Raw genomic sequence first — 20,448 nt, 5'->3', positions numbered from 1 at the left:
TATCTGTAAATAGATTTGATATTAAAAGCAAAGCTGAGAGTGAGTGAAATCCGGGCCAGAACTAGAGGCAGACAGAAGAGGCACCTGCCTGGAGTGCAATTATAGGGGGGCTCAGTGTTGGACTGGCCCACCAGGATACCTGGAAAACTCCCGGGTGGCCAAGGTGTCAGTGGCCCCTCCTGCTGATAAACATTTGGCCTATTTCATGGCCATTCCCTATTTCTATGAGAACAAAGAGGCTAAATAGATGGAATAATAGATTACAGTATGTAAAGAAAAGAGACTAGGAGAATAGAGGTTGAGTGAGGAGAGAAAGAATAATAGTACTGAGAGTGGGCCCCTGGTCTAAGATTAATTGGTGGGCCCCTAGTCAAAGGTTTTTGGGTGGGCCCCTGGTGTCCCAGTCTGACACTGGGCAGTTACCTTTTAAAGGGTCTTCTACCCCTAGTCCGTTTTTTATCCCCTCTGTCGCTCTTGTTGCAGATATTCTGAGCACAGGTACCTGCAACGAGTACCTTGAATAGAGCACCGTTTGAGTTCATCAACACTCTTTTCAACACATAGGTGTCCCCTCTCCCACCCCCTACCTCTCCCCGCAAAGGGTGCAGGGCCAGAAGGTCTCTGTTCTTACCACCGGTCCTCCTGCCGACATGGGATCCTGCGCAAGTTGCAGCCATTTCCCCGGATATAAATGGTGCCCGAATCATGAGAACTAAGTGGTACAGTCTTGCACTTCTGCCCAGGGGAATTGTAAATGACCCCTATCATTTTATAACCACTAACAATGTGCAATGTATATGTAGCGCTATAGTAAACTGACTTTACTGTGGTCAATTTAAGCTACTATCAGTGGGTGGTTATACCACATATGAGGCCCTCTCTCTCAGGGGTAAGCCCTCGCAGCAGGTGGAGGCAGGGTGTAGTGAAACTGTAACCAGGTGCAATAGCACAATGATGGGCGCCAGTACTTCTTTAACGCTTAAACAATGAACTGTCTTTATTTAACTTAGCACATAGCACATATCCACAATGGAGTATAGAACAATCAGACAGCATAAAGGTAGCATATACTCACAGTACCAGTATAGGCTGAATCCCTGCAGGCCAGGGAATATACAGCAGAGAGAGTTGCAGCTTGTGAGTGGTATTGCCCAGTTTTCTGGATCTCTGTCAGTGGCAGTTTAGGGGAATTCCTATCACCCCGAGTCTCAACACTTTAGTCCCTACTGTGGGTCAGTAATACCCTGGGATCTTAATCCCTCTAATATCCTCAGCGGAGCCCTGAGCTGCTCAACTATATAACCTCTCTATCACTCCTAGAGTGATCTATAAAAGAGTATGCTATCGAATTACTAGGGCCAATGCGCCTAGGGTCAATGTATCCATTCCCTTCCAGCCTGCTTGGTTGGGCTAAAGCAATGGACCCAGAGCTCATGGTTTCCAAGACCTTTATACTACTGCACAGTGCCATCTAGTGTACACTGTGAGAACTACAGGGGTTACATAAGCATAAGGTCCCCATCAGGACCCACTTAGATGTGCCTGTCAGTAATGTGTAAGTGTGTCTAAATTTTCACATCCCTACATATGTATACTGGAAAATTGTTTCGAGTTATATTTTCCTTCAATGGGGAATAAAAGTGGTTTTGGATGGAGTTCCCCTTTAAGCAGCTCTGGTTTAAACATTCAGCAAATTCAGTGTCCTCGGGTCACTTGCGTGAAAGTCAAAGGTTAATGGACCCTAAAAGAATAGCTATTATGTGCAGTTTTTTATTTATCAATGGGTTCTGTATTCTGTACACTGAAGCTGAATAGATTTCTTGGCTGAAAATTGTATGTTTCAACCCTAATTTCACTGTATCATCATTTCAACTCCCCCTTTATGCTCTGACTGCTGGCAACATTCACATGGAGACCGTTCCAGAGTAGAAAAGATAAAAGTAATGCAAAGAGCTGCTGTGTGATACTGGAGGTGCAGGAACGCTCCACACCCTCTTGTGCATGAAATGATCCATAACTTACTTTTAGTTCAGGGTGCAGGACAAGCCTTCTATTAGTTATTCTGATATCAGGAGATATTGGCATGCTCTGGCTTGTCGAGAAAGATCCACAACTTTGGGAAAAAACTGGTTTTTGGCACTGGAGCAAATACTTTGATGTAGGAAAATGGAAACCACAACGACAGTCAATAAGTGGCTTTCCCATCGATGCCAAGAATGCGTCGGGCAGCCTGCCTTCCCAGATCCTTTCATTTAAAACATTAGGCTGATTAATGGCTCGGGGTTTATGGTGCTCACTGTATAAATAAGGGGGTGCACTGGAGCTGGAGGGAGGTGCCGCTAGGATGTGCTGGAAGTAAGTAAATGCCCGGGGTTATGGTGCTGAAAGGTTTAGTGGCAGTTGTGTTAAAGTGCTTATTGTCATTATCTGCCTGGAGGAAAGAGAGAACCTAAATAACTACTTCAGCCCCAATATGCCATTTCCACCACAACGGGTGCCTTGTTAAAGGGGCAGTATTCCTTCTTATTCAGCAGAAGTGCAATAAATAGGCCTTGCGCTGCACAATAATATAAATCTATGTTTTTTTGCAAGTACTTTTTTTTTTTTTACAGTGAAATTGAAACTAGTCCATTTTTAACAACTTCCTGGATAATGAGATTTCTAGTACAAATATAATCCCTACCTCCCAACATTTTAGAAATTTTTAGATTTTAGACAACATTTATTTGACCCTGCCCCACCCCTAATTACCATGTTCATTTTACAAAATCTATTAAAGGGGTGATTCACCTAAAAATTAACTTGTATGATGAATTATATTCTGATACAATTTGTAATTGGTTTTCATTTTTTATTATTTGTGGTTTTTGAGTTATTTCGTTTTTTATTCAGCAGCTCTTCAGTTTGCAATTTCAGCCATCTGGTTGCTAGAGTCCAAATTCCCCTAGCAACCATGCATTGATCTGAATAAGAGACTGGAATATGAATAGGAGAGGCCTGAATAGAAAGATAAGTAATACAGACTGGTAATAACAATACATTTGTAGCCTTACAGAGCATTTGTTTTTTTTATGGGGTCAGTGACCCCCACATTTGAATGATAGAAAAATTCAGGCCTTGTTTCGCCGCGGAATTGACGCCCATAGACTTGTATGGCGCTGCGCATAAAAAAAACATTTGATGCCCATAGACTTTAATGGGCGTCGGCGACATTTCGCCGGCGGTGAATTTTTGGCAAAGCAAAACTGGTCAAATTCGCCCATCCCTATTCGCCTGTGTCAAAATTTATGCCGGCGTCAAAATTGTTAGTGCAATCGGAACTGTAACCGGCGTCAAAATGGACGCAGGCGAATTTCCGAGGCAAATTCATGAATTTATTCACCAGTGGTGAAACTCGCAAATTCGCCGTGAATTCACGCTGGGGAATAAATTCACCCCTTAACTATTAAACTGCTAGAATCCCCCTAGCTGAATTTAGAACTTGTGAAAATAAACCGTAATGAGCAAAAGCATTGTTTCAACCCAAAAATGATCATACTGAATAAAATACATAAATATATTGCCTGGGAACAACCCGGAAGGCATTTTTCCAGCCTATTTACCAGCGCAAATGAAGCAAAGAAATAAGCTTTGAGCTTTGAGCTCGGGTACGTGTATTTCCGCATGTAAGAGCAGCCGACTGCCTTGGATCTTGGCCAAATAGCTACAGACACAATGTAAACAATTACATAAAAGTTGCATTTTATTGCCTTATACTGTCAAGGTAAAAAAAGAATTGCAGATTAAATGAGAAAAGATTTATTAGTCACGTGTTACATATCTGTGCGTTTGTATGTTGCCAAAAATGTAGTCGGCTCTTTACATTGCAGACAGTAGATGAGGGGGAGCAGCCAGACGAGGGGTTGGAAGGGAAACTGCAGCCCTAAATGGCATCATACGGCCCTCTTTAATATTAACAGCACATGTATTCCTTAATATCCTGCAATTAAAAAAAAAATAATGAATGTAGATTGCAAAAGTTCTTAGAATAGCCCCCTCATCAATTGTACATTCACTTATTTTTAAGGTTTACTTTTCCTTTAAAGGTGAACCACCCATTTAAAGGAGAATTCAACCCTAACGTTAAAATACCCCTACCCTACGTACACCCCATCCCTCCTCCCCCCAGCCTGTGTTACCCCGGGCAAATGCCCCTAACGTTTTACTTACCCCTCGGTGCAGATTCAAGCATTCACGGGCGCCATCTTTAGCCGCTTCGTTAATCTTCGGAATGAGACTGGCACTTCTACAATTTTCGTGAATTCCAGAGCATGCACAGTTGTTGTGAAGCAGAAAATTGCCCCAACTGCGCATGCGGTGCCATGCCGGTCTCATTCCGAAGATTTCCGAAGAGAACAAGATGGCGCCCATGAACTCCATGAATTTCGATCTTAGGAATGAGAACAACTGTGCATGCGCTGAAACTCATTAAGATTTCCGAAGCGTCGGCCTCATTCCCAAGATTACTGAAGCGGCTGAAGATGGTGGCCATAAACTCCGGTGCCTGAATCTGCACTGAGGGGTAAGTAAAGAGTTAGCGGCATTTGCCCGGGGTAACACTTAGGCTGGGGGAGGAGGGAGGGGGTCTGTGTAGGGTAAGGGGTTTTTTAACCCAGGGTGCCGACCGCTGGCAATGTAGCGCTAGCATTACTGCGGCAAGCGACTCGAAGTTGTGTCAGCGTTGGCTAATTTGCATACGGCAGGAAGTTAAAGTTGAATGGACGTATATGTTGCAGCAAATACATTATATAACACAAGCCCGGGAAACCTTAATAAAATAAAATAGAGTTTTTATATTGCCCTACACATGAGCCCAGTGTATAGTTTATGTGCCGTATGTTAGGAAATGTAGGGGGGGAAGCTGAGTACCCCAGAAAAAATTTATGAACTTTTTCACCCTGAAACATAAAAAGTCGCCAGCGTTTTTTGGGACTTAGAAAAAATTTCAACTATTTTTTGAGGAACTCCTATCTACTCTATTGCACTTCGCCTGGTCTGAGGTGGCGAAGGCAAGTCTGGCGCAAGAGGTAACGTTCAGTAAAATCCGTATCTTAATGAATTTGCGTAGTTACATCCATTTTCCAGAGCGCAACTTCGCCAGGGGTAAGGAAGCGAATTACCACTAGAGTCTATCTCCTTCACTAGCGAAGTTAAGCCTGCGCCCGTTAGTAAATCGTCGAAATAACGAAATAACGTCATGCTGGCAAATTTTCGCTAACGTCAGTCACTTCACCCTTTAGTAAATCTGCCCCTTAGTCATGGACTGAGGAACTTCAAGTAACAATTAGCAGAACTATCAGTGATCAACAATCAATAAATCCCTGTGACCCCCTAACTCAGTGCTCCCCAACCAGTGGCTCATGAGTAACATGTTGCTCCCCAACCCCTTGGATGTTTCTCCCAGTGGCCTCAAAGCAGGAGATTATTTTTAAAATCTAGTTGTACTGCCAAACAGAGTCTCCTGTAGTCTGCCAGTCCACATAGGGGCTACCAAATGGCAATCACAGCCCTTCTTTGGCACCTTCAGGAACTTTTTCATGTTTGTGTTGCTCCCCAACTCTTTTTACATTTGAATGTGGCTCAAGGGGAAAAAAAGTTTGGCGACCCCCCCCCCCCAACTTTTCTGGATGTGACAAGTTCTCTTGAATTCTAGTATGGCTTTATTCTACTGGAACCTATGGAAACCCACCAGCCCATCTAGATCTGTACAAGTAGGACCTAGAATATATGTAGGAATTCAAATATATCTCCAGTTTTTAAGACAGAGGCTTAATCTGAGTCTGTTAATAGTTTGAAGCAGGAAAAAGTTGTGGATTTTCTCCAAAAGTAAAGACCAAAATTATGATTAAAAATTCAAATAATTTATTAGGACATACAAATGACTGCCTAACGCATTTCATGCCTACTGGGGCACTTACTCTCATAGGCTCTGTAAGTAAGTGCCCCAGTAGGCACGAAATGCGTTAGATGGTCAACTGTATGTCCTAATAAATAATTTGAATTTTGAATTATAATTTTGGTCTTTACTTTTGGAGAAATCAACTTGTTGCTGCTTCAGATTTTTGCGCCCATGAACTGGGGGTGAACTGTGAGTATTTTTCTCCCTTCATTAATTGTTTTGGATACCTTCTTTTTGAATAATAATGGTACAATTATTGGCACTGTGCACCAATTTCTTCAAGATGTTTCTATTAATATTTTCCCATGTTTGGAAAGGCTTCCTACAGCACCAGGAAAGATATATACCCCTTCCCGTGCCCCCCTGTGAAAATGACATTCAGTTGACTGTCGTTTTTATTATTTCATTTGACTTGTTGACTTGCTGTTGTTGAGGAGTCACAAGCAGTGGATTTCTGGTGAGTTTTTATTGGTTAAGCTTCAATGCATATTGAATATGCAATTCCTACATAATGAAATTTGCTGCAAAGTTAATGGGAGGGGGTTGGAACGAGTATTAAAATCTACCAGATAAACAAATGGTGATGCTGATGTTAAGCAGAAAAGATCACGGTGGTTTTAATGCAGCCCAACGAGGCTAATTGTGGCCCAGGCCCCCTGGCTTTATCATAAGAACTGAGCTTTAATGTCGTTTATTGGAAAATAGTCAATAATCTGTTTAGTGAGAAGTTTTTCTGCCATGTGGCTGCTGGTAATTAAATGAAACCTTCATAACCATTTCCTACAGTGGGAACTGCCAATAGACTTAATGGGAGGCCATCAGAAGGCTGAACACATTGAAGTCATAAATCAGAATCACTGCAATGTCATTAGAAACCACATTGTAATATTTGCTCATTTGGTCTATTTCACTAGGTCTGTTACAATAATGATCATTTTGTCCTGTGAATCCAGGAATATACTGATCTGAAATATTTCAGAGAACATTCATAGGGACTTGTAGCCAATCCCAGCAATTTGGATGTCAATTTGTATTCATATAGTCCTAGTTATGTATGTGATGTATGGTAGAACAGTAAATTAATGGAAACTGCAGCAAAAAAATCCACTGGGAAAAAGAAAATGCCCTTTGAGTTTAATGCAATTCGAGTAAGAAAAAAAATTGTTGCATGCGTAAAAAAAACGTTACAATTTTTTCGTACTTTCACAAATTTTTTGGTGAAACGAAACAGGACAGATTCTAAACATTTACAAAGCTAGAGCAACCCCTTGACAATCCCATTACTAGAACATTCATAAAGCTAGAACCTGTAACCAGTACAGTAATAGAACATATATATAGTTAGAACCTGTTACCAGTCCAGTACTAGAACATATATATAGTTAGAACCTATAACCAGTCCAGTACTAGAACATATAGACAATTTCTGGTAAATAAGAAGCAGCACTCAGGTTTTTCTTTGCAAAAAGATAGATTCTCTCACATCACAGATGCGACGTTTCGGACAATATGCAGGTCCTTTCTCAAGCTTTACAACACAACTTCCACCACCTGATGTATTTTTATGGGGGAGTATAGGAAAAATGCTTTCCTTTTGCTGACATATGGACATTGATTACAACCCAAGCATGGGTACAGACCTGTCAATTTATTGCCCAAAAAGGTAGATATTGTGGGCTTTTTAGTTTGTAAATGTGAAGACGTTACTGTGTTACCTATAGTTCTACCCCTGCGATAGGAGATAAGTGGAGTGGCCTTAAAATCTTGTATATTTGGGTAAGCATTACTCAAGATATGCCAATGTTTACGTAATATCTTACCTCACTATATGGTGTAAATTGGGTAACAAACAGTACACGTCTGTTTTGTGTCCTTTTATCACGTGGATAATTTAACCTCTGTTGGGCTTTATGGATAACCTTTTCTGGATATCCTCTCTCTCTGAATTTCTGACACATCTTATATTCCTGTGCTTCTCTGTCCTCTATATCACTGACTAGTCTCTTAACTCTAGATAGTTGACTTACTGGTATAGAGTTATGAGTGGGATGTACACTCCTATAATGTAAAATCTGATTTCGGTCAGTGGGTTTAGAATATAGTGAAGTGCCCAATTGTCCATCAACATCAAGAAAATGTATGCTTTGAGTATCATATGTAAGTGAAAAAGAAATGGAAGGATGTAGCTCATCTTCAAGCTTTGCCATGAAGGTATTAGCATATGATGGGGCGACGTTTGATCCCATCACGGTTTCGCGCAGCTGGAGGAAATAGCGTTCCTGAAAAGTGAAATAGTTACAATTCAAAATGATCTCAAGCATTTGTAGAAGGAAGGACATTTGTAATTCAGAGTAATTTGCTCTTTCTTTCAAAATCCATGCACATGCCTGTATACTAGTGGTGGGCGAATTTGCGCTGTTTCGCCCATCTTTTCGCCGCAAATTTGCGCCTGGTGAATAAATTCGCCCATCACTACTGTATACCATCATCATGGGTATCGAGGTATTTAGACTGGCAACATCTAGTGTTGCCAGTACTATATCCTCCCCATGTAAGTCTACAGAGTGCAAGCGCTGTAGAAAGTGACCTGTATCTTTGATGTATGAAGGTACTTTCAGAATTATTGGGCCCAGTGATCTGTCCAAAAAAGTAGCCATCCGGCAGAAAACCGAGCCCATTCCAGACACAATAGGTCTGTCCGGGTCCTTATGAACCTTGGGCAAAATGTACAGTGTGGGTGGGATTTTTGACAATTAAATATGTACGTAAACGTTCAGTAATCACCCCACCATCATACATTCTACATCATACATCCTATCTAGGAGATTTTTGATCTTTTATATGATGCCCAGAATCGGATCACCATCTAAGGATTTGTATACCGCCCTGTCAGCTAATTGTTGTTCAATCTCAGCAATATAATAGGCAGTGTCCATAATTACAATCGAGTCCCCCTTATCAGATAGTGATATCAGTTCTTTGAGAGAGATTTTTTATAGCTTCTCTTTGTTCCAAGGTCAGAGTCTCTGTAGAAAAAAAGTCTCCACTGCACAAAACTTGAATATCCGATTGTACATTAGCCACGTGCGTCTCCACCGCTGCATATGATGTTGGTGGCACAAAAGAACTTTTATTACACAAACCAAAGTCCATAACTTTATCTAAGGAATCATTTTCAATTTGAACAATGTTGTCAGTCGGGTGTTGACTGAAATGTGCTTTTAATCTCGAGCAAATCGATATAAATCTATATCCAGTTGTAGAGGATCAGATGGTTAATCCGGACAAAAATTCAAACCCAATGACAATACAGTGTTCTCAATTTCAGATAGTTCCTTAGAAGAGATATTATGTATTACTTGCTTATTATCTTTTTGTTGCATCCCCTCTGTGGTCATTTTGAGGTGCCTCCTGACTCTGGAACCTCCTCCTCGTCTTGGTTTACTCCTTCTTTGTTGGGTTGTTTGTGTAAAAAATCGGATGCCTGAGTCTGGATTCAATCAACTCCACCAGCCTCTCTCCTTCGTCTATATATATAACCTTTCTTATAGTCAGCGGCATCTCTTTCAAATTTCACCCGCTTTTGTCGCTCACCTTCCTTTATGGCCACTCCACTTATCTCCTATTGCAGGGGTAGAACTATATGTAACACAGTAACTTCTTCACATCTACAAACTAAAAAGCCCACAATATCTACCTTTTTTGGCAATAAATCGACAGGCCTGTACCCATGCTTGGGTTGTAATCAATGTCCATATGTCAGCAAAGGGAAAGAATTTGTTAACCCCCAAAATGAAAGAGAGTTAAATTATGGGGTTACTACACTTGTTACACTAAATTTGTGATTTACGTGCTGACCTGTCCGTGTGGTCTCATCTATATAGGGGAGAGCACACAGATGGTGAAGTCACGTATTTCACTACATAGATCTTCTATCAATTTAGGGAATATGACTCTACCTGTATCAAAGCACTTTTTGGAAAAAGGCCATACTTCAGACCAATTGAAATTGATGGTGTTGGAAAACATACCACCATTAATGAGAGGTGGTGATAGAGAGCTTAAACTCAAACAGAGAGAGGGATGGTGGATACAAAAATTGGGATCATTTCATCCATTTGGTCTTAACAGAGATTATGATCTGTATTTATATTTGTAATGTATCGCTTATTTAACAATTTATCTAGCAGAAAATGTTTGAATATTGTGTACTTGTATTGAATGGTTGCTGTGACAACCGAACACTGAAACTACGATGTCACTTCTAGGGATGGGCGAATTTTTTCGCCTTGTTTCACCATAGAAATGACGCCCATAGACTTGGTGGTATGCTTCAAAAAAAAAAAGCTGTGCATCAAAAAAATTTCGCTGCGCGCCAAAAATTTTTTGACGCCAATTGACTTTAATGGGAGTCATTTTTGGCGAAACGAAACATGTTAAATTCACCCATCCTAGGATATTATAAGTTACCGAGGAGTTTCATGACCATATAAAAGTACGAGGCCAAAGGCCTAGTGTTATTATACAGGTCATGGAACTCCGAGGTAACTTCTAATATCCTCATATTTTACAACTGGGGGTACTTTATTTATTATAATACACAAATTTCAGTGAGTCATGTGACAGAAATGACATCAGAACTCACTGTTTATAACTGATGACATCAGAACTCACCGTTTATAAGGATATAATTTACAGGAAATGCATGGTTTTTTGGGTAATATATATATATATATATAGGGTATGAACAGGCCACAAATCTGAAAGATAAATGAGTTAATTTTGACTTTACTAGCTTTGGTAGATCAAATGTTGCATATAATCCGGTCCGACCTTGGACACATACATGTCTTCATAAAGCTGCCTTAAAGATTTGCTCATCTAGTGAAGTCAAACATAAATCTTTGAACAGATATCAGTAGGCCACTCTGTCCCAACAATCTCTTACATGGCCCAATAAGCCGCCAACTCGGTCTGGACAGACCAGCTTTAGAGGATCTGAAATCTGAATGAGACTGTGTGCCGTATCTTCATTTTTAATTCATGTTTCCTCTGCCTCTACAGACCCAGAATCATCCCATCAGAATAATCCTCAAAATAAACAAAAGAGCAACAATGGGGCATCTGTCAAAATCCTGGAAAATATACTAAACCAGAATTCTAAAATAGAAGAAAAGCCCCCGACTCTGAAAGAACGAAATCTCCCATCAATACCCCGGGACAGTGTAATTACAGAGAGTGAACTGGAGAATCCAAAAAGTCATGAACCCCTCTATGATACTGTGAATAAAAATGAGCCTCCAGCTTGTATCATTAATGGTAACAGCCAGTCAAATGGAAGTGTGAATAATGAAGAGGCCGCAGGGAAAACGTCTGTCCCTCTTTACTCCAACGTGCCTAGCAAGGACTCCCGCAAAAAGCATCAAAAACAAGAAAATGTATATGAAGAATTGAAACCTGAGGCGGAGCCCAGTCCTAGTAAGTCCAACTTGATCCCAAACCTCACATTACAAGTGCCTAATACATGCTCTTAAATGGAATATTTGATGAACTAACTAGGGAGCTGGTTTAGGGCAGAAACACACGGGAAGATTCGGGGAGATTTAGTTAATTGCTTCTTCTTCAGGTGACTAATCTCCCCGGAAAAACCTTACCACGACTAGAGTCTAAATCGCCAGCGGGATGGCACTCAGAGCACTTCGTTTTACGAAGTCGCCCGTAGTTTCATGATTTGCCAATTACATCTATAAATAAAGTCCAGTGCATTAAAAATCGGAAGAGAAAAACAGGTTCCACTACTTGCTACTCGTACGCTCTATATCAACAAGCCCCAATTCATTGAACCAATGTTGGACTAGTATAGTTTTTTTTTAATGATTTTCTTTATTGTGTTTTTCAATCAAAATAAAGACAGACGCAAGAAAGGGAGTGAAGAGAGAGAATAGAGTGCTTCAGGAGAGACCTGAAGGGAGAGATAGAGAGAAGGGATGAGCCCCTTTGAATGTCACCAGGAGAAGCCTGGAGTGACTTAATCAGGGTGTACAGTCATTAGTGAGATTAGGGATGTGGTGTGTTCTCTATCATTAGGGCAGCAATACCCAGAGTGAAGAGGAGAGTGAAGGATGTCTAAGTGTCCTGGGCTCCCCCCAACCAACTACTCCATATTTTCCTAATTTTTTCAGGGCAGCCTCTCGCATCTAGCTTTTGACTGGGGAGAACATCATCATTAATCTTTTTCCAGAAGCTTAGAGTCAGGAGTGCTGTTGCATTCCAAGTCATCAGGAAGGCTTTTTTGGCAAAATGTTTCAGAAGGCATAACTGTTCCTAGGAGTTCAGAGATTCAGTCCTTCAGTGGAAGTAAACAGATGTTGAGGAGCCCCAGGGCATTCCCAAAATATGTGCATGTAATTGCCTTGGACTAGGTTACATTTGGGGCATACATTCAGACAACCAGGGCCAGTCTGTGAGGACAAGTATAGAAGTAAGTTAGAAGAAAGGAGACTTAAATTTTCACTAAGGAGTTTTTGTGCCTTCTTTATACCTGCCCTATGTCTTATTGAGTTCAAAGCTATGAACATGAAATAAATGTAGTGAGAGGGAGGGAAATTATATATTGGTTTGTTAGACTCTACATGCCTTGTCAAAAAATCTGTCTCTTCTCCCTCTGTAGACCCAGCACATGTGCACAAAGGACCAAGTCCTGTCTCCCAAAAGAGTAACTCCCCACAGGACAATGAAACATCGTTCCAAAGCCAGGAAAATACACAAAGTGCAGACCAGATTCCAAATTTAAAAGACCGACATCTCCCTTTAATACCACAAGATGATGCAACTATACAATGTGGACTTGAAAAGACAACAAATGCTGACCCGCTTTACGATACTGCCGATGAAATTCAAGATGGAGCTACCGTTGCGGAATCAAGAATTGAACCACCAATGTCAAAGTTACCATTGCCCATTTTGAATATTGAAATAGAACCAGCTAGTATTATTCCTGGGCCTAATGGTGATAACAAATCAGATGGAAGCTTGAATAACGGAGAGGCCAAAGAACCAAAGAAAATAGGGATCGACCCCCTTTACTCTATTGTTCGTAAGAACAAGTCATCTCAAAAGAAACCACCACACCAAGAAAGTTTCGATGATGAAATGAAGCAGGAGCCTGATACAGAGACAAATATTTCTGCTAGTTTTCCTGACCTGAACAGTTCACAAACCTCCCTAGATATGGTGTCAATGGCATATCAGCGTGCCAAGAAGAGGGGAAGGGATGATACATCGATAAACTCTGAACGTGAGGAGCCTCCACCTCTTCCAGAAAAACTATTCACTGCAGAAGATGAAAATCAATAGAAGGTAACAGAGGTACAGTCGATTTTTTAACATTATCTCATACAAAGGGGCGATGTAATGTCAACTATCATAGACCCATCAGCTTGTTTTGCCCAAAGATCAAGCCTCCTTATAAACTGTCTATAATGCAGGGGAGCACCATAACTCCAGACAACCTTTTGAAGATGTCTGTTGGGTATTTAATAGAAACCACATCAAATCATTAGTTTTTATACATTTATTCCATGTGCTCTTGGGTCTTGGTGCTGACTAGTAGGGTTCCATCTGTTCTCCTGTGATTCCCCAATGTACAGCAGTTTAAGGATCATAATCCATTCTGCATCACAACTCCAGGCAACTTCTTTCCTTAAATTACAGTTCTCTTTCTTAATTATATCTGGTAGAACTCATTAATATGCATCAGCAGTAGCTCAGGCAGAGGAAAATAACTCAAGAGGTTTCCAGGTACAGATTTTTTTTTTTTAAAACTTCAGTTTTATTTGCAATAATTGAAAGAGAGAAATGGTCATGCAATGATAGATACAACAATACAGTATTATAGTTTCTCTTTTAGATCATTCACCAGAAATCTAAGTAAACATTTGCAGATAAAACCAACATTAAACTAGTAAACATGTCAGCTATCGGTAGTAATAAAAAAAAAAGGGAAGAAGCACAATATGTTAGTGTAATCTCAATAGTCTATTAAGGTTGGGTATATGCTTCCATAAAGGTGTACCATTCACCCCAAATTTCCTGGTGCAGTTCTAGTTTGTTATCTCTCTCCGCTGCCCCTTATTTCATGCTACCTCTAACTTTTATTTGGGCTATGCATTCTTGCAAAGTAGGTGTTGTAGCAGATTTCCAGTACTATGAGAGTAGTAGCAGAATTAAATATATGAAATAGTAGTTTCTTGGTGCTTTTGGCTAGTCGTATCGGATAGATTTGTAGGAGAGCTACCTCCGGTTCTTTAAGGAGATGTTGTTTGAGTAGCTGAGTTAGCATCTGAAAAATATGTTGCCAAAAAGGTAAAATTGTATGACAGTCCCACCACATATGTAGTAGCGTGCCGTGTTGTCCGCATCCCCTCCAGCAGTTCTTTGGGTAAGTCGGTGTAATTTTTGCCAGCTTATCCGGGGTTAGATGCCACCTATAAATCAACTTGATGTGGGCTTCTCTATGATTGGTGCATTTGGTTGCTCCATGTGGGGCAGTCAGTACCTTCTGCCATTGCTGTATAGTTAAACTTTTTTGGAGATCTTTCTCCCATTTGATCATATATGGTAATTTATCATCTAGATCTTGTGCTAACACTTGCTTATAACACTCTGAGATAAGGCGTCTCACATTCCACGCTTTTTTGCATAGGTATTCCATATTGGTTTTGTGCCGACTCTTTTTATAGTCCTTATTTTGTGAATGGAGCCAATGAGTTATTTGTAGGTAAGTAAAGTTGTCCTGTAGTCTTACGGAATGTTATTCTGAAATGTTTCGAGTATTTGCAAAGTACAAGTCCTGGAGCTGTTTGATCCCTGCTTCAGTCCAAGAAGAAATCCAAATTTGTGGAATAACTTTGGGCAAAGATGAAATCGGAAACAGCGGGGAGGGGAATGAGCCAAAATTAAGTTTGCTAGCCATTTTGTGCCATGTCTGCAGGGTGTACCTGGTAGTGGGTAAGAGCAAGTTAATGGAGGGTCTCGATTGATTGTTCAGCCAAAAATATTGTGTAAACTGTTGATTATCTGCATATCCTGCCTCTCTAGGTCAATCCATTTTCTCTGCCCTGTTGGGGCATGCATTAGAATGGCCAATTCCAGTATTGTAGCCGTGTGGTAAGCCTTAATGTTTGGTATACCTAGACCACCTAATGCTAAAATGGTGTAGTGTCTCACTCATATATAGCCAGTGTCCAAGTACAGATTTTAACGATGAATAGATATGTTCTTAGAGGGAAAAATTACATTTGAGTGCAGATAAAAATCTTAAAATACCATCCAGATCAATACCAGGAATTCATTGGGGAAGAGTCAAGACAATGGGTAATCCATAGCCTCAGAGGAGATGTCACCTTCACCGTGAGTAAGGGGCAACTGTGCATCAATGGTACAATTAGGATATTGGGACGTTTTTATTGACTCGTACGTTACATTCCTAAGGAATCCATGTTTATAACAATAAGTGATCAACCTGAGCAAATGTTCTTGTTATCTCAGGGTTATGGCACCCATGGTGCTTCTCAGATCAGCACATTTCAGCTCAAAAACATTTCCAGGTGGAAAGTGCATGTGCCAAGAATTTCCCTGAACTTTCTCCCCTGCCTTTAGGGTTGCCACCTTTTTAAAAAAATGTACCGGCCATTGGTGGGTGCAGTAACTAAATGGGCGGGCCGTGGCGTAAAAAGGGGCAGAGCCGCAGGGGTCGTGACACAAAAGGGGGCTGGGCCGCGTTGGCGTGACTCAAAAGGGGGCAGGGCCACATCGCGAGAGGGGCAGAAGACGAAGAAAAGGTAAGCTTCCACCGGAGGGCTAAGGGCTTTTGTTAAGGGTATTACAAGTTACAGGCAGCCACATTGCCGGTAAATTTGTAATACCGGCCCCAGCCCTTGCAGGTCGGTAAAATACTGGCCGGGTGGCAACCCTACATGCCTTCCAGCCGGCTAGAGTCTCCCAAAGTTGCCTCACGTGGAAACTTCGGCCGACTTCGGAAAACATAGCGATCCAAGTGCCATCTCGCTGGCGATTTACATTGTAGCCAGTGGGAAGGCAGTTTGGGGAGATTAGTCACCTGAAGAAGAGGAGATTTGTCACCTGGCAACTAATCTCTCTGCCCTTAAGGTTTCAACATGATGGATACAGTAGATCAGGGGCGCTCCACCAATGAGTCGAGTTGAGCCACTCACCCCAGGCGGCAGCGCCCCCCTGGTTGCCAGGGGTGGCAAAAATGCCGCTCCTGGTAACTAAGAGACGAATTTCCAGTTTTCAATGTGCAACGCCCCAACCCCCTCCAGCGCTGAAAAGGTGAGCGCCGTGAGGAGGGGTGGGGACGGCAAAGGAAGGCCACCTCAGGTGGCGAAGAGGCAAGGATCGCCGCTGCAATAGATATACTGTATGTCATACATATTAATGAGATCTAGTTTAATACCAGATGATGAGTAACACAACAAAGTAAGTGCAGAAGCATGGGTGAAATCTGTCTTAATACGAAGAAAAATGGGACCTCCGGGCAGTCTAGGAAATCCACAGGGCCACAAATATGGAGTAAAAACTGATTATTGAGATTAAATTTCAAAAATGAAGATGTAAACTTTTCGATTGGGCAATTACAGATGTTTATTTTTTAATTTAATTCAGAATTCACACTCAAGTATGGAAAGTATTGAAATAAATTTTATCCTTTGGTTGATAGGATTAAAGGGAATGTAAAGTCTAAGATAGAATAAGACTAGAAATGCTGTATTTTGTATACTAAACATAAACATGAACTTACTGCACCACAAGCCTAATCAAACAAATGATTTATGCTTTCAAAGTTGGCCACAGGGGGTCACCATCTTGTAACTTTGTTATACATCTTTGCAAGACTAAGACTGTGCACATGCTCAGTGTGGTCTGTGCTGCTTAGGGATCGTCATAAATTATTAAAATAGGGAAACAAACAAAGCTGCTTGAGTTCTGCATGGCTGGGAAGTAAGGCAGGGGCTCCCCCTGCTGTTCATAAGTATGATTGTTTCCCTGCAGAGCAGTTAGGGACCGTCTGACAATTCCTATCCACAGCAGTAAATGAAGGGAGAATTTCACTGCATACAGTCAGGTTTCTTATAAAAACGGTGCACATTTTTTAATTAAAGTATATTGGAGATAGATTTATTTTTCATTAAAGAAAGTAAAAATGGGATTTTTTTTTTTTTTGCCTTTACATGCCATTTAAAGACTGAATATAGGGTTTATTTAAGTTATTGTATGTTAGACAGTGTCTGATAGGTCAGCGACCTGGTTTTTATGTTAATGCCATTGGAGTGTCATTTTCATAGGTTTTCATCTCCAATGATATTATGGTAATTATTTAGCAGGTCAAGAGCACATAAGTTATGTATTTGTTGGCAAATGAATGAAGCTGATTTGGATGGTGCACTAAGGAATATGATGATACATAGGTGCAGAATATTCAAAGGGTGAGACAGATGTCAAGTCTGCTTTATTTATTAGATACACCATTTCTACAATAGACTATAACCATATGTTATACTGAACATTTCAGGGTAAATAAAGTAATAACAAACTATTTTAATAGATGTTCCATTTAATCCCTCTTCTCCTGATCCCTGTCTTGATGTCCTTTGAATCTCCATGGAAGCTGACCTGGAATGGACTATGTAAATGAATGCTATGGGTTGTATCCCCAACACAGCTAAAATGTCTACATGATTTAAAATTATGAAACAATCATATGTATTAAGTATCTTTTCCACAGACCACAAGACCCATTTGAGACTGAAGGTCCAAGCTCTCTCTTCCCAGTCCAACATGTGGCCTTGGTTGCTCCTTTTTTGAGAAATAACAGGTTCTCAAACCCTAGGACACTGGTCCATAACAATAGAGGTCATTTTTGTCTATATTTATGAAATGCCAAGGCCAGGACTAAATGTACCATAGTCCCCTTCATTGGTGGGCTCATCTCTTTTTGTTGCTTGTCTGTAGCAGTTAGGTTACCCCTGGACCTGGTTGGGAATAAAGCATGATGTATGTAGTTAAGAAGATAAACCAAGGCAAACGTTCATTTAGCAGCTTCTGACAGGTTCATAGGGACAGACTGGTGTCACAGACGACCAAGAACTTACTTATAAGTTCACATAAACTTCTCTGGAAATGCTCCCACAATTCCTCTGTTATACACACTCATACATAGTGTCCCCTTGAAGCTTCCAGAGCCCAATACCCAGGCGTCCTCCAGACAACTGGCCATAACTTTCCCACTAGGCTGCCACTAACCTAATCCCTATACACTCTTTTCCCTATCTGTCGCACAATTGCCATCGGGGCAGTACCTCAAATTTTCACTCCTTGTTGGGACACAGGCTGTCCTTGCTAACTAGCCCTATCTAGAGCTACTTACACTCCACTACCTAACTATCTATTCCTAGCAGGAATCACGTACCCACCTGGTCTGACTCAGTATTGTCTGTCCCTCCTGTGGATGGTGTTACAATTATAAAATAAAATATATTTCACCTCCTTACATGCTGAGAGTCTCGGGATCATATTGATTGGTTCTTTAAAGTATTCAAGTACTGTAGGGCTTATTTACAAACCCAGGTGCCAATAGCAACCAATCAGGTGTTTGCTTTCATTCTCTAACTAGTAGTAGACTGTTTATGAACTGCTGCTGCCAACTGCCATTTGTTTGCTCTATTTAAAAGCTGGCTCCTGTTAAGATTTTCCTTTTAAAACAAAAAAGCAAGACCCCCATTTGTATAAGCAATAAATTCAGGATACGATTTTTCAGGAATTTTTTGTATTTTACTTTTGTGCAGGATGAAAAGAAATTTGCTGCCAGTCAACAAGTTCCTGACAGATCATTGGTAAAAAAAGAGCCTCATCACTACCAGCGGCCACCAAAACCATCTGTGATGTTTCCTGCCTGGAAACAGATGATGAGCAGCTTTATTGTGACGTCATTGTTTTTTTATCTAATCTGAACACTATTATTGGGATGTGTTTTGAACACCATTACTGTGACATTATTGATTCACCTGAATCTGATGATGATTCCAATTACGGTGCCATTAGCTTTTCAGAATACAACAGATAACTTTATTGTGACATCACTGTTTTTTCACACATTTGACAAAGACAAAGAACACGATTGTGGCGATACTGCCCCTCCATGTAAAATATAAATCTGATTGGGGTGACAAAAAGAGGAGAAATACTTCTCTGACAAAGCAGATGAAATGACACCATTATTCAAAGGGGTATTAGAGCTCAGTGACAGCGCGGAGCTCTAACACTCTAACGCCTCGGAATTTTTCATTCCTGAAGAAGATGGGGAGTAACTATTCCACCAAGCTCTGAAACAAACTCTTGCTGTCACCATCACTATAAAATACGGCAGTTAAATAAATTGGCCTCTGAGCACAAAGAATGATATAAAATACATGGGAATACTTTGGGTGCACCCCTTAATTTGAGCTAATCATGATGAGCAATGAAAGTGGTGTAGCAGTAACTAAACAAGGATTCATTCACATCTTTCCACAACAATTTTTCATCATATTGGATTTTTCCATGCTGTTAAAATGAGGCTGCTGCAGACTAATACATACATTTTTACAGTTATGATTCGTAAGCCTAGTCTTTGCCCACCAAGGCAACCCAGGTAGGAGAAATCAAAGGGATTTGGGCTAAAAATCTAATATAATAGGGGTGGTCTGCAGTGGCTGTTAACGTTGGCCCATGTATTGCCAGGTTATGTATTGCATACTTTATTAAAGTCTATATTTTTAAATAAAGTTATATAGGTTCTTGGAGCAATATTTGGTGGAGATTAATGAGAGTGTTAATTGAACTAAGTTGACAGGGTTTTGGGAAAAAATTTAGGGGCATCACTCAACAGTCCCCAGTGGAGCTGATCAGCACAGCAGAATTCGGGTCAAAATACAGGCAGATAGGCAAGGGAGGGGGAAAGTAGGGTGGGGTGAGCAGGTGGGATGATGGGGGGCTAGCATTTCAACCTAGGGGTGCACAAGGTTTAAATCCATCGTTTAAAGCAAAATGGGTCTGTCCAGCACTCAAATGAATCCACAGGACCAAAGCATAATAAAATAAAAACAATATTTTTTTGTAGAGTTTAAGATTAAGACATCTCCATAGGCTTTATGCGTTTCATTCCCTACAGGCTCACAATCAGGAGCCCATGATTAAGTGCCTGTAGGGCATGAAACGCGTAGGGCCCATGGAGATGTCTTAATCTTAAACTATACAAAAAAAATATTGTTTTTACTTTATTATAGCCCTGTGGATTCCTTTGAGTGCCATACAGTCCATTTTGTTTGCCTTATTTCGAGTTGCCGCTCCCTGAAGCTGAGGGTCTGGTGCACCTGGACCACTTGGTGAGTTATTGACATTGGCACTGTAGCACCTTTTCCTTTCTTTAAAGGTTTTAAACCCTATGAATT

General features: G+C 40.7%; 1 protein-coding gene across 3 annotated transcripts in view; it reads left to right on the top strand.

The window, feature by feature from the left end:
* Positions 1 to 19,806, top strand: part of LOC121393861 — a 47,125-nt gene extending 27,319 nt beyond the window's left edge. For 2 of the 3 annotated variants that reach the window (XM_041563608.1, XM_041563610.1), the window contains exons 5-7: positions 11,003 to 11,416; positions 12,609 to 13,306; positions 18,805 to 19,806. In XM_041563608.1, coding sequence (XP_041419542.1) covers positions 11,003 to 11,416; positions 12,609 to 13,294 — 1,100 coding nt within the window. In that variant the 3' untranslated portion in view covers positions 13,295 to 13,306; positions 18,805 to 19,806. The remainder of the gene's footprint in view (positions 1 to 11,002; positions 11,417 to 12,608; positions 13,307 to 18,804) is intronic. The other variant, XM_041563609.1, reaches the window with a different exon arrangement.
* The last annotated feature ends 642 nt before the right edge of the window (positions 19,807 to 20,448 follow it).

This window comes from Xenopus laevis, chromosome 5L, assembly GCF_017654675.1.
Source record: "Xenopus laevis strain J_2021 chromosome 5L, Xenopus_laevis_v10.1, whole genome shotgun sequence".
Lineage (NCBI taxonomy): Eukaryota > Metazoa > Chordata > Amphibia > Anura > Pipidae > Xenopus > Xenopus laevis.
This window is presented reverse-complemented; position numbering and strand designations above follow the sequence as displayed.